At 40.3% G+C, this 12,014-nt stretch overlaps 1 protein-coding gene across 4 annotated transcripts in view; it reads left to right on the top strand.

The window, feature by feature from the left end:
* The first annotated feature begins 2,848 nt into the window (after positions 1-2,848).
* The window catches only part of LOC148028578 (zinc ion binding protein), a 49,113-nt gene continuing 39,947 nt past the window's right edge, over positions 2,849-12,014 (top strand). For 2 of the 4 annotated variants that reach the window (XR_015692504.1, XM_087688847.1), the window contains exons 1-3: positions 2,854-3,155; positions 3,264-3,377; positions 10,947-11,058. Coding sequence is in view for 1 of the 4 variants with exons in the window: in XM_087688847.1 (XP_087544973.1) it covers positions 3,045-3,155; positions 3,264-3,377; positions 10,947-11,058 (337 nt within the window). In the remaining 3 variants the exon portion in view is untranslated. Of the gene's footprint in view, positions 3,179-3,263; positions 3,378-10,597; positions 10,784-10,946; positions 11,059-12,014 lie in introns of those variants that run through there. The other 2 variants (XR_015692505.1, XR_015692506.1) reach the window with 2 other exon arrangements.

Here is a 12,014-nt window from a genome sequence, read left to right as displayed (position 1 = left end):
TTGAATAAGAAAACCAGAATTCTTAAAAAAACATGGCTCTTTAGGGTATCCATCAAACTAGTCCAACATTACATTTCTTCCATTGCAACAATTTGGGTTCTTTGTAAAATAGGAAAAAAGTATCCATTAAACTAGTCCAACATTGCATTTCTTCCATTGCAACAATTTGGGCTCTCTATAAAATAGGAAAAAAGTATTGCTTTCTCTTATCCACTATTCGATCCCAAGAATAATGTATTCTAAAAACTCTTTGCCATCCACGAATGAAGATTCTCCTACTCTTCTCTATCATTTTGCAAGGCCTCTTGCTTACTAATGTTGTCTTGCCCATACTTCTCTTAAATCTCTAGACTTGTTCCGTGTCAAAATAACACTTAACAGATGTAGTTAAACATGATATATATATATATATATGTATAATGCGCACAAAATTAAGCCTTTGAATTGCATCATCTTGCTTCAGGAAAGGCTTCATGCTTTACATGAAATTTAGATTTTTACGATGAAATAATGTTGTTTTATAAGGTAATATAACTGCATTATCTTGCTTCATGGATTTACACTAAATTTGAGTTTTCTCTATGAAATAAAGTCAATTTTTACTGAGTTTTAAAATAGAGGTTTAGGGCAACAATGGCAATATTGTCAAAGTGTTACAACTCTTAGTCTATGTAGAGCGCACTACTACAAGCATTGTGGATAGCAAACTCATTGCTTTAGGAAATGAGTATAAAACACAAAAATAACTTCATAGAATCATGAGAAAATATCACATAGTAGTTATCACAGCATTATAGAAATAGACAAAAATGAATATTGCTCAAATATGAAGCAAAAACATGGTATGGACCGTCACAACAAATTGGTATCGGCAAAATCCCATCATACAACAAGGCTTGATTAGCAAATGAGAAAAGATAGAGTCCTTTTAGGCCATGCCTATTATAACCTCAAATAACTACATATCACATGATCTCTAAAGTCTGTTCTTATAAAGACACTAAATAGACTAAGGTAGAGATCAATGATAATGTACATCTTGAACTTATGTTGGTGTTTTCCATTCAGGAATTGTCTTCACTATCCTCCCATCTATTTAGATTCCATTTTAAGAGACAATATATCCAAGGGATTCCACTTCTTGTTGATGAAAGGAGCACTTTTCCAATTTGGCATGCAAACCCTTTTCATGTAGCTTATCAAGAACTAGCCTCACATGAGGTTCATTGCTCCTTTTGATTATTGGAAAATATTGTGATCTAAATATATTGCCACAGAGTCATCTAGGTGCTCATGAAATATGTCATTTGTTAGATGTCAAAAGAGTGCGAGAGCATTTGTGAGACTAAACAACATTGAAAGTCCTTTGTAGTTGACACACATATGGAGAGAGCCATCCTTCTTCTTGATAAATAATATTGGAACTCTTGCTAGTGACTTCGAGTGTTGTATGAAAATCATTGGCTAGATTCTCATCAATATATTTTCATAGTTATGCCAATTCATCTTGCGATAGCTTATATATTGGGCCAAAGGGTGGTTGAGCTACCTCTTGCAACTCGATGGCACAATTATGGAGGTGACCCTTAGTGGGGGTTCTTGCAATTGGATGGTAAAAGAAATATTATTTGAAAATTTCATGTCTAACAAGTGATGATTCATAACATGGTAGGTTGGTCAAGGTGACCTAACAACTTTTGTAGGCTATAAAAACAAGAGCTCCTCAGAACCATGATAATCTATCTTTCGCCCAATCATAGTTCTTCTAACTAGTCTTAAACTCTTCACCTAGCATCTATCTAGATCACCATCTGAGCTTCATAGTGGAAGTGCATGAGTAGTCAAAGCCATATTTGTATCAATTAATTTGGAATTTAAAAAATCGGTGTTTTTCGTGTACTCTCTAGTCATTTCTCAGACTCTAGTTACACCATGCAATTTTTACTTTTACTAGACTTTAAGAACGTTTATTGGTTTTGGCATGCCAATACCTTTAACTCTAACCTTTTCACCCATCACGTCTTGTTATGGCTATGTCTTGAAACAAAGTGAAGCTTATTTAGTGTAGTAACAAGTAAGGAGCTTGCTAGACTTTCTTTAAGTTTTGCAAGCAAAGCTAATCGAATGAGGGACCTTCTTTTAACTTTCATCTATTTTATTAGCATGCCCTTACTCACATTTTGTAGGTCCTTGAGTCAAAAATTACCCCTAGTTAATGATAACTTTATAGGTTTTTGACTTTCTTTTTCTTTTCTTTGCACAAGAGTAAAAGAAAAACTAGTATAGGGCAATGCTCCAATGGATGGCGTTTGCTTTCCAAAACTCAATTTTCTTGCTAACTTTAGTGATCTATGAGATGGCACTACCTTTGCTTCTTGCCTTTTCACCCATCTCCTTTTTTGGTCTCATCATTTTCTTTAATTTTCACATTTTTTAAAAAGATGATAGGTTTTTAAGGTGCTAAGGCTCCCATATAGAGGCAGTGGATCAAGATTGGTCCATTCATGCGAATCTAAGGTTGGGTTCAAATAGAGGCTGCAGCATTGCAAACCATGACCAACCTTCCGTCTCCTTTGTGTGAATAGTGAAGCCGAAGACAGAGTTTGCTAGAAGAAGGTAAAGAGAGGTTTTTTTCTTAATGCTCAGGTTCTTCCGAGGGGGAGGGCTCGAGAGAAAGAGGGTCCAACGGAAAGAGGAAGAAAGTCTCAGCCATTTGGGAGATGCCATATCAAAAGCACGTCCCTTTGATATATCTCAGTTGCCGCTCCGTCTGAACAGCTCCGTCTGAACGCAACCTAAATTAGCTAGAACAGGTACACATGTCACACGCTGCTCACATAAACCAGCTTGCCCTTCATGCCATTGGCAAATTTCACACTTTCGGAAGTGCATAAATCAGTAGGATCATCTAATGAGAGTAATCCTACTATAGCTTGCATTTCTCATGGTAATAAGCGAGCATGTAAAGGCCAACTTCCAAGGTGATCAATGGCGGCCTTTATGTATCTAATACCCAGGCTGTTGACTGCTGCATAGGCGTATCAATGGAGAAACCTTGCGCAGGAGGCAAGCCTTTAGGCAGCGCCTGCGCAGGTCCCGCTTCCCGGCTATGTGGCGCTTGCGGGGCAATTCGCTATTGCTCAGCTCTGCACCAGGTCTACAAAGAGAAGCCATTACTGTATGGTCGTTTAGTTTTGTTCTGCATTTTTCGGGTTTTCATGGCTTGTTTTCTGACAAGCAGTATTTGGGGTTTTTGCTTCTAGCGCTTGCATTGGGCCGAGCACAAGCTAGAGTGCAGACGCTACGAGCAGCAAATGTCCTCAGGAACGGCCGTCCATGACTTCCCTTTCAGCTTCACACATGAATCAATCTTTCTGGTGAGATATTCTCAGAGCTACTTTGAACAGCTTCGCATTGGTAGTCATCAAGGCATTTTCCTGAGAGGGAAAAGAAGCTCTTTTCCCTTCTTTTCCCCCATAGTGTTTAACATCATGAGCTTTTGCTCGGGACTGGCACCCCCAACTGCACTTAGCTAGGTATGCAGTCCCTCCATGGCAGAGGCTCATGATGTTATCATTATTCACAATGCAGGAATTAGTGGGAATTTGTCTAAACTTTTTGTGTATCACAATAGACACTATGATTAACAAAAAGTTACTTGCTGTAACCATCACATAAAAGACCATGGGACTCGCAGGTTGAACCATCCTGAAAAGAACTTAGAACAGTTTCCTTGTCGTAGGCTAGAAGGCTTGATGCTTTATATATCAAGAGGTTGTGGCTTTGTGACACCGCAGATGGTTACCCAAGAGAATCTGCGTTCAAGTCACCTCTGTCTACCATGGGTAGATACAATTCTCTGTGGATTCTTTGGTGTTTGTGGTGGTGTGACTCTAGTCCCTTTCCTAGGATGAGCCCATTTGCAGCCCCTCGGTTACCCACAAGTTGCATATGTTGTGTTTGCTAACCTACGAGCCATAAGTCATAGGCTCTTTGAGGGTTGAGGCTGTGAGGTGCTTGTGTGCTGGAAAATGCCAGAGATGATTGTACACTAGAGTGAACTTAAGCAGGGATAAACTTAAGAGTTGGTTGAACAAAGAAAATTGAAGTTCATTTATATAACAGAGAGCCAAGTTCAGTAATTTGCAGGGCTTTCAGTCTTATCCTGCAATCCAAGTCGATCTACTTGATCAGTTATTTTGCAAATAGTCTTTTGTTTCTTTGGCAGTGGACACACCATTTGGGGGCATTGTAACTTGTGCCAGTAATGCATCACATGCAATTGACGGCATTGATACAGCCCATATTACTTCAGTAAATTGGGATATTGTCAATGGATGCAAAGTGGTCAGATTGAAAGGTGTGTGCAAACCATTTTCTCCCTAACACTTTCATCTCCATCTCTGCCTCTTCATCTCTTCCATACACATCTCCACCTTCATTCACTCCTATGTTAGGTATGCAAATTAACAATTCTTAATCTTTTGGATTTACTTTCTCTTTTCCGCAAGATATTGTGAATTTGGAGCCCTCCAAGACTAGGTGATAGCAGCCAAAGGTTCTTTTGGCGCGGATGATAGCATACAAGAGGGGGCAGAAGTCTTTCTGGTGGTCCTAAGCTATAGGTGATAGCTTTCATGGCTGTTTGAGTAGGGTAGCAATAGTTTTTCAGCGTTTCTTGCGATGCAGCTCTAAAATTTACTCTCTCTATAACATTCTTTCACATCCCCCAACCATCTCTCAAGTTATCTTAGCATTTTTCAGTTGTTTGAGCCATTAGAGAAATAGATTTTAGTCGATTTTTGCCGTAAACCCTTATCACATAAGAAATTAGGATTTTGACAGCTGCCTTGGAATGGGTGCTCATAATTGAGAGCCTAGGATTTGAATTTTAGTAATTGAAATTAAGGAATTTCAAGGAGATTCAAGAGGCCAGCCAGTCCATATCAAATTTGGGACTGAATTTTTCTTTTAAGAAGTAGGTGTGAAGGCCAATTCCCAAGCAAACCCAAGGGATAAATTGGTTTGGATGCTTGTTGGTTAGTTTTGACAGCAAAAGGCTCTTGGATTAGCGGAGGAGATCAAAGGATCTTAGTTATACTCCATCCATTTGTAATATAAGATAAAGAAATATCACAAGGGGTGCCAATTTTGGGACCAATGGGATGTACAATGTCTAATTATTAAAGTGGTAAAGTGTGTATTTTTAGTTTATGTGAATTTTATGCTTACTGTAATTAGCTCTTAGTCAGGTTATTTACCACCCTATTCAAGGAAAAAGGTTGTCTTCATGGTTTCATCATTGGGATACCAATCGATTCCTTGATTTGGTGGGCCCGAGGTACTTGATTGAATGTTAGAAGTTTTGCTTTAGTGCTGAAATTGTATTTAGTTGAGCATTACAATAAGAATGTTTTCAGATAGTGAGACGAGATCAAGCAAGGATGATGCCTCTCAATCTAAAAATTCACAAAGTGTTGGAAAAAATGCAATGCTTAAACTTGGATAAGACGTGCAGAATGGACAATTGATAATATTGGTTTAGACTAAAATGTGGGTCCTTCTAGGCCTTGAGAAGTTGATGATCAGCAAGAATAATATGAATTTAATAACCATTTTAAAAATCAGTTGATGATAGTAGCTAAAATGTTTATATAATTGGCAAATGATCCTCAGTTTATGCGCTTTTTAAACCCTTAAAAGAGGGCAATTAAGGCAAGAAGAGGAAATCATCTTTAAGAGGTTTGAGACAGAAGATGCATCGAATGGAGATCCAGTATAATAGCATGACATTCAAAATGTGGGTAGTGAGCATAAGCAAATGATGCTAGTGGAGTAACATGACATTCCAAATGTGGGTAGTGAGCATAAGCAAACGATGCTAGTGGAGTAATTGATGTATATGTAAGGCTAACGTGAAAATGCCAATCCAATGCTTTTTGGATAGCAGGGCATATATGCAATGATGGAACAACCGTGATACTTTGGTGGTGGCACTAGTTTCCATGCTATGGTGGGCTCGGAACTGCATATGGAGATGTATAATACAACTCCTGATGGTATGCAACAACCAATGTGTGGTGTGTTAGGCCCAATGTATGGGGTTGTATGAGACACAATCCATTCAGAGGGGTGAGGTTTGGTTGCCTCTTCTTTGGGAGGAAAAACCAAGAGTGTCAAGAACTCGCAAGATGTGAAGGCAAGCCAAAATAAGGGTGACATCCCTTTCTCCAACGGAACCAAAGAAACACGATTCCTTTGGCAGCAAATTCTTAGGAAAAATAGGTTTTGCACGCATTGCTAGAGGTCGTGCTACGCGGAGAAGGAGTGCTGTATGAAGACTTAGGATCTTCCACCTAGAAAACCATAGCAAATTGTTGCGATCGCCTTCACTCTAGCTGGCTGGTCTAGGGGGGCTATGCCTCCCGTTGCTGTACCATCTACTTCTTTTGCCCCAGTGGCTACTAGACATATGGCATGTGGACAGCCTCAGTAAGATTGGTCAACTAGTGGCTCTTCTATTGCACTTTATATATCCATTCCTCAGGTATCCGGTATCCCTTCTAGGATCACTTCTCCACCTCAATGTATGCGATGGTGGCCACACACTCAACCTTTCCCTTTTTAAACTTCCGATGCATACTTACGTGCTCATTGCATTTCACTTAGCTTTGTTTTTTTTAATTTTCAGTTTTGAAGCATCTTCTTACTTACCTTTGTGCTTGCAAATCGATATCTTTTGCAAGGTTTTGTATTTCAGTGTAGGGCTAACATGTAGGTTTGTACCAATTCTTTTTGAGCTGGAGACAAAAGTTGCACGCCGTTCCTTTCATGGTTCTATGCACTCGGAGTTTTTCTCTTCTACTAGCATCGAGGCTTTTCCTCCCACGGCGGATCGTGTAGTATCTCTCTTGATGCTATCATGGCGGTGACTTCTATCCCTGCTTTTCTAGTAGGGATGCTTCATTATTTTCATCCACATGGTTCTCGACACTACATGGAGACCAACAACATTTAACTCCTATTTCTTCTTCGGCATTGATATTCAAATTGAGAGGGGATTCCTATCCTTCTTAGTATTGTATAGGTTTTGGTAATTGTCTTTGACATTGGCCTTTCCCCCCTTGTTGTATCTTTCCCTATGCTTCACACAATTACATTATCTTTGTACTAGCGCCCTTGGACAAGTGAACAATTTTTCCACGAGGGACATTGTCCAAGTGACATGTGTTGCATGAGCATTCTTCAACATGTAGCATACTATGTATCTCATTGTGTAGAGCACCACCGGACAGATTCCAAGTTGTTTTTACCGGTGGATTATACCACCATTCTTCTTCACATGATCCTTCGTCACCTTTTTCTCGTCATCAACATCCTTGAGTGGATAGGCAAGCTTGTATTGTTTTGTGATGTGTTGGGTGTATTATCCCATTGGTCGCCATCCTTAAAATTAACTTTAAAAAAAAAAGGTTAATGTGGTTCCATTTGCCTTTGTAGGGCTTGGTAGGCTTGTCCTCTCTGGGGTGACTACTTGGACTCACTTGGTAAGATAACCATTGCCTCTGTAGTCTTGGCAGGCCATTCGGTCATTGATATGCATTCTTTGTCCGATGCTTTGGCTACTTTGGGGTGGGACGCCTTGGGGTAAACATTGCAGGCCTTTCCTTTCGGCTCATTTTTGGACTTAAGAGTGTTGAGCTAAACCACGCTTTATAGCTGATTAGTATCTATAAACAGCCCCAAATATGCTTAATTAATAACAAACATAAATTTTGTACGTGGTTCGAGAGAGTTTTAATGGTCCCTTAAAACCCTAATTTTTTGGGGTACCCTTCAACATCTATAAATAGACAGGCTGCCCACTGTTTAGTCTCATCACTTTTTATGTAGGTTCTTACTCTCGTGTAGATTGGAGTCATCGGCCTTCACCCACCTGGTGGTCTATCCTTCGTGACTACTGCCACTTTTTCCATAGCTCCTTCAGTGCCTGGCGTCTTCATCCATTGTTGCCACCCATTGTTTGGTTCCCCACACTCGGTTGTATTCCGTATCCCCATCATTGCCAACCCCTCTTGGTGCTTGAGTTTGGACTCTGTAGTCCCAAGTGTTTGTTGGTAGCCCTCCACTCATCTAGGCGACCTTTCGGAGCTTGCGTTTGGCCATCCCCTTTGTAGGCGATAGCTGGTTGTGGTCTTTCCCCTCTAGTCGATAGCTCTATTGCTGCTCTTTGCTGTTGGCATCATCTCTGTCATAGCCTTTGTCTTTTGACTGCCTGGTGATCAATGTTCAATATTTTCCTTGTCTTCTGTACTCAAATTGGTGGTCATAGCAGTTGGGTCCCGTCTTTAATGGATGTCACACTTCGACACTCCATTGATCTACCGTTGGGCATTTTGTACACTCTTATATTCATCTATAGTATTTATTCAGTTTAGAGTTTTTTCTTTTTGTATTTGTCTCTATGTTTGAGTTTTGAGTTTTGCGTTTTGCATTTTGCGTTTTGCGCTTAGGGTTTGGGTTTTGCTTTTCATTGTTTGAGTTTCAGTGTTTCAATCTTGGTGATACATGTTGTATTTTCTCAATACAAACCCTAGCATATCTTCACACGAGCAACCTCGGTTGAGATCTCGCGAACGGGGTGCGAGCAACGAAACTAGAAGGCATGAAACTTGCAAAACCAAGAGTGGGCTGAATGGAGGGCAGCCTACCTATTTATAGAAAGTTTCGAGACCTTGAGCCTCTCCCCATTTTAAACTCTCTTAAACTGCGTCTTTTTTAGACTTTTTATTAATTAAGCATTTTTGGGGCTGTTCGAGAGACTAATTCAGCATGTAATGCTTATATTAGCTCAACAGGACAAGATAAAGAAACAGGAGTAGGAGGGTAGATAGAAATAGGCTGTGAATATCCAATTAATGCCAATTGGTGGGGAGGCATTGGAACATGAATGTTTCCATAAGGTGCCAGTGGAGGTGGTGGCACTCAAACACGTAAGCCCTCTCCGAATGTTGATTGGGCACTATAGAATGAGTAGGTGGTCCATTAGGTAAAGCCATAGAGGTGAACTGTGGTGCCAAATGCTCCACACTTGAAGTTCTCTATGGGGGATTAACCCGAAAGTGTGTGTGTGGGAGGACAAGCCTCCATTATAGATACACCACTGGGATAAGAGAAAGAAGAGATCCTAAAGGCTGTGCTGAAGTGTGAAGAACCCGCTTGTGTGGTGTGTGGAGTGTAAGGAGGTGCACTTAATGGAGGCTGAAAGGAGTATGCATTGGAACATGAGGGAGGGATGGGTGGGAGATTAATTGGATTTGTAATTGGTGTAGTAGTGGAAAATGAGCTAGGTTCCTTTTGTCTATTAAATGCGAATGATGATTCACCAAAATCAAATTGACCATGAGATGTAAAAGCGGAAGGAAAAGATGGAGAAGGAGCACTCACCAATGAATCTTGCAACTTTTGCTTATCTTCTCTGTAGTTCATGGAGAAATCTATCTTCTTTAGGGCTTACAAACAATTACTTGGTTTGAAGAGTTCCTTCATCTTGAGTATCACCTATATCTTGTAGAAAAGAGCAAGTAAATTCAAAAGATTGAGAAATGTTATTTTGTGTACTTGATATGGGAGTGAATGAAAGTGGAGATGTGTATGGAAGAGATGAAAGAGATAGAGATGGAGATGAAGGTGGTAGAGAGATGAAAGATTTGTCCTCCATGCCAATTTCCTCGTCACAATGGCCAGTCTTTTGTGAAACTTCCATCCTTCTTGCAAAATCATTAGACTGGTGAATGCACTTGACTCGTGTAATCTTGTAAGGTCGAGGGACTTTATGGTAGTTCGACTATGTTAGATCTTTGTGGAGTAGGCTATGAGACCCGCTTTGGCTTGAATCTCGATGTGCTAGGCTTAGGAGCATCATGATGTGGTAAAGATGTGTTCGAAGTCATCTTCCCTTCTGTGCTTTTAGTTTTGCGAGGAGCTTTTAGATCAAGGCTAAGGTTTCTTTGAGAGTACTTGTTTTTGATACCATATAAAGAAATACCCTAATGTGGAAACACAAATAAAAGGATACGACAAAGCATAAACTCAACACAGAACATAGTTAGGGTTAGGGTAACTCAAAGACAACGAAGACATTGAATGAAAAAGTGAATGAATACTAAATATACTATGCTCATGTAGCAAACAAACTATTTAGGGAATGAATACTGAACCTTGAAATCTCATGTCTCAAGGACTGAGGCAAAGGTAATGAGCTGGAGAGTGTGTTGTACTCTTGACGGATCTCAAATCGTAGCACGGTAGCCTCCAAGATATCACACAGCAGCAAACGAGATACCGGATCAATGTCGGATAGTCAGAGGAAAAAGAAAAGTTTATTAGCTTGTTAGTGAAGCAAGCAGATGGGCCTTTGGTTTCTTTTCTCATATAATGCATTGAGACCTGTGCTTTGAGAATTCATTATCAAAAGACAGCAAAAGATTTTGATGTGCTGAAGCAAGGCACCTCATGCTTAGGGTTAGATGATTGCTCTTATACATCTTGTTTGTTGTTGGCTGTCAATTTCTGACTCTATCTGTAACTTTTGAAGGGAGGATGCATTGAATGTTAACTATTATGGTATCATGATGATCTATTGTTACAACTGGCTGGTCTGCTGCCTATGCTGCACTGTTGGAGTACTGAGGCTTCCCATGACCCAACGAGTGCAACATTGTGAGGAAGCTTGAGCTATATGGGCTTCTTTTCTACTGGCCAGTCGATCAATGTTTACAATGTAAACGTTTTGACAATTGCTCACATTTACACTACATGTTCATTCTTTTCTTCTCAATTCAAAATTTTTAAACCTTCATGTGAAGATGCCTGTGTTTATGCAAATAATACACGATCAACCTTCGTTGATGTGAAAGAACTCATGATATTTCTTTTTTCTACAGATTGAGAAGGGTGAAATCACAAGGTGTGCTTTTCTTCAAAGTTGTGGACTACACATGCTGGGTCTGTGGCAAGCTGAATGTGAATGCAGGCAGCAAAATCCTTCACTTCTTGGTTGACTTCTTGTTTAAATATTCCTCAGAATAAGACAGTTTCTGTCTCTTTAAACATTTTTATGCGTGTGCGCGCATTGATTGATGTTATATACTTGCTGCATGGGCATATGCATCTCACCCATATGGACTGTTTCCTGACATATTTTTGTGTTCATTAGAGGCTGTCTGTAACAATCAGCCTTGAAATGCCCTGGTTCATCATAGTACAAGCAAGTAGGCCTTTCTCTTGGATAGCTTTTTAGTCCTGCTGGCTCCCTTCCACCTGGTGTGACCACCCAAAGTTGGAATGTTGCCAGTGTCTACCCTGGCAGCTGCCTCTCTTCCCCCACCCAGCTTTTTGTTCTTTTGGTCTCAACTGTTTCCTCCTCCACATTGTTTTCAGCAGCTCATGCTTCAGCCCTGCTCTCTGGGACCCTGCCAGCTTGTAGTCCTCCCAATTTCAGCTGATCCTCCCAAGTTTGCTGTCCCCTCCTAGCTCAGCCCTTCCTTCTCCCTTTCCTCTCCCCTCTCAGCTGCCCTTCTTCCTCCCCTTGCTGCTGCCGTGATAGGCTGAGTAATGAGGTCACTGGTTTGCACTGTAGATTTAGGTTATGAGAAAAATCTAGAGTTGTTGTGGTCACCTCCTAGCATTTGCACGGCTATTTTATTGATTTTTAAATAAATCCTTAGCATGTGTAATGCATACCTCTCATATCACCTGCTTACTTGTCTTTAGCCAGTGTTTACACAATGAATTAACCCTAGTCTGTAAGCTTTGCCTTAGCCCCCTGTGAGAGAATAAGAGTCAACTTATGTGGCTTAGGTTGGAGATCAGAGGGGATTGTATGAGTAGATGTGTATTGTGCTAGGGAGTCTAAAACATTTGAGGGTCAAGTATGCTAACATCGAAAATCCATGCATGAGAGGTGGCAGGTAACTGTAGTAAGCTAGAAAGAGGGTGATAAGCAAAATCAA

The sequence above is a fragment of the Lygodium microphyllum genome, chromosome 11 (genome assembly GCF_053477565.2).
Source record: "Lygodium microphyllum isolate KBCC chromosome 11, Lygodium_microphyllum_v1.1.10, whole genome shotgun sequence".
Lineage (NCBI taxonomy): Eukaryota > Viridiplantae > Streptophyta > Polypodiopsida > Schizaeales > Lygodiaceae > Lygodium > Lygodium microphyllum.
This window is presented reverse-complemented; position numbering and strand designations above follow the sequence as displayed.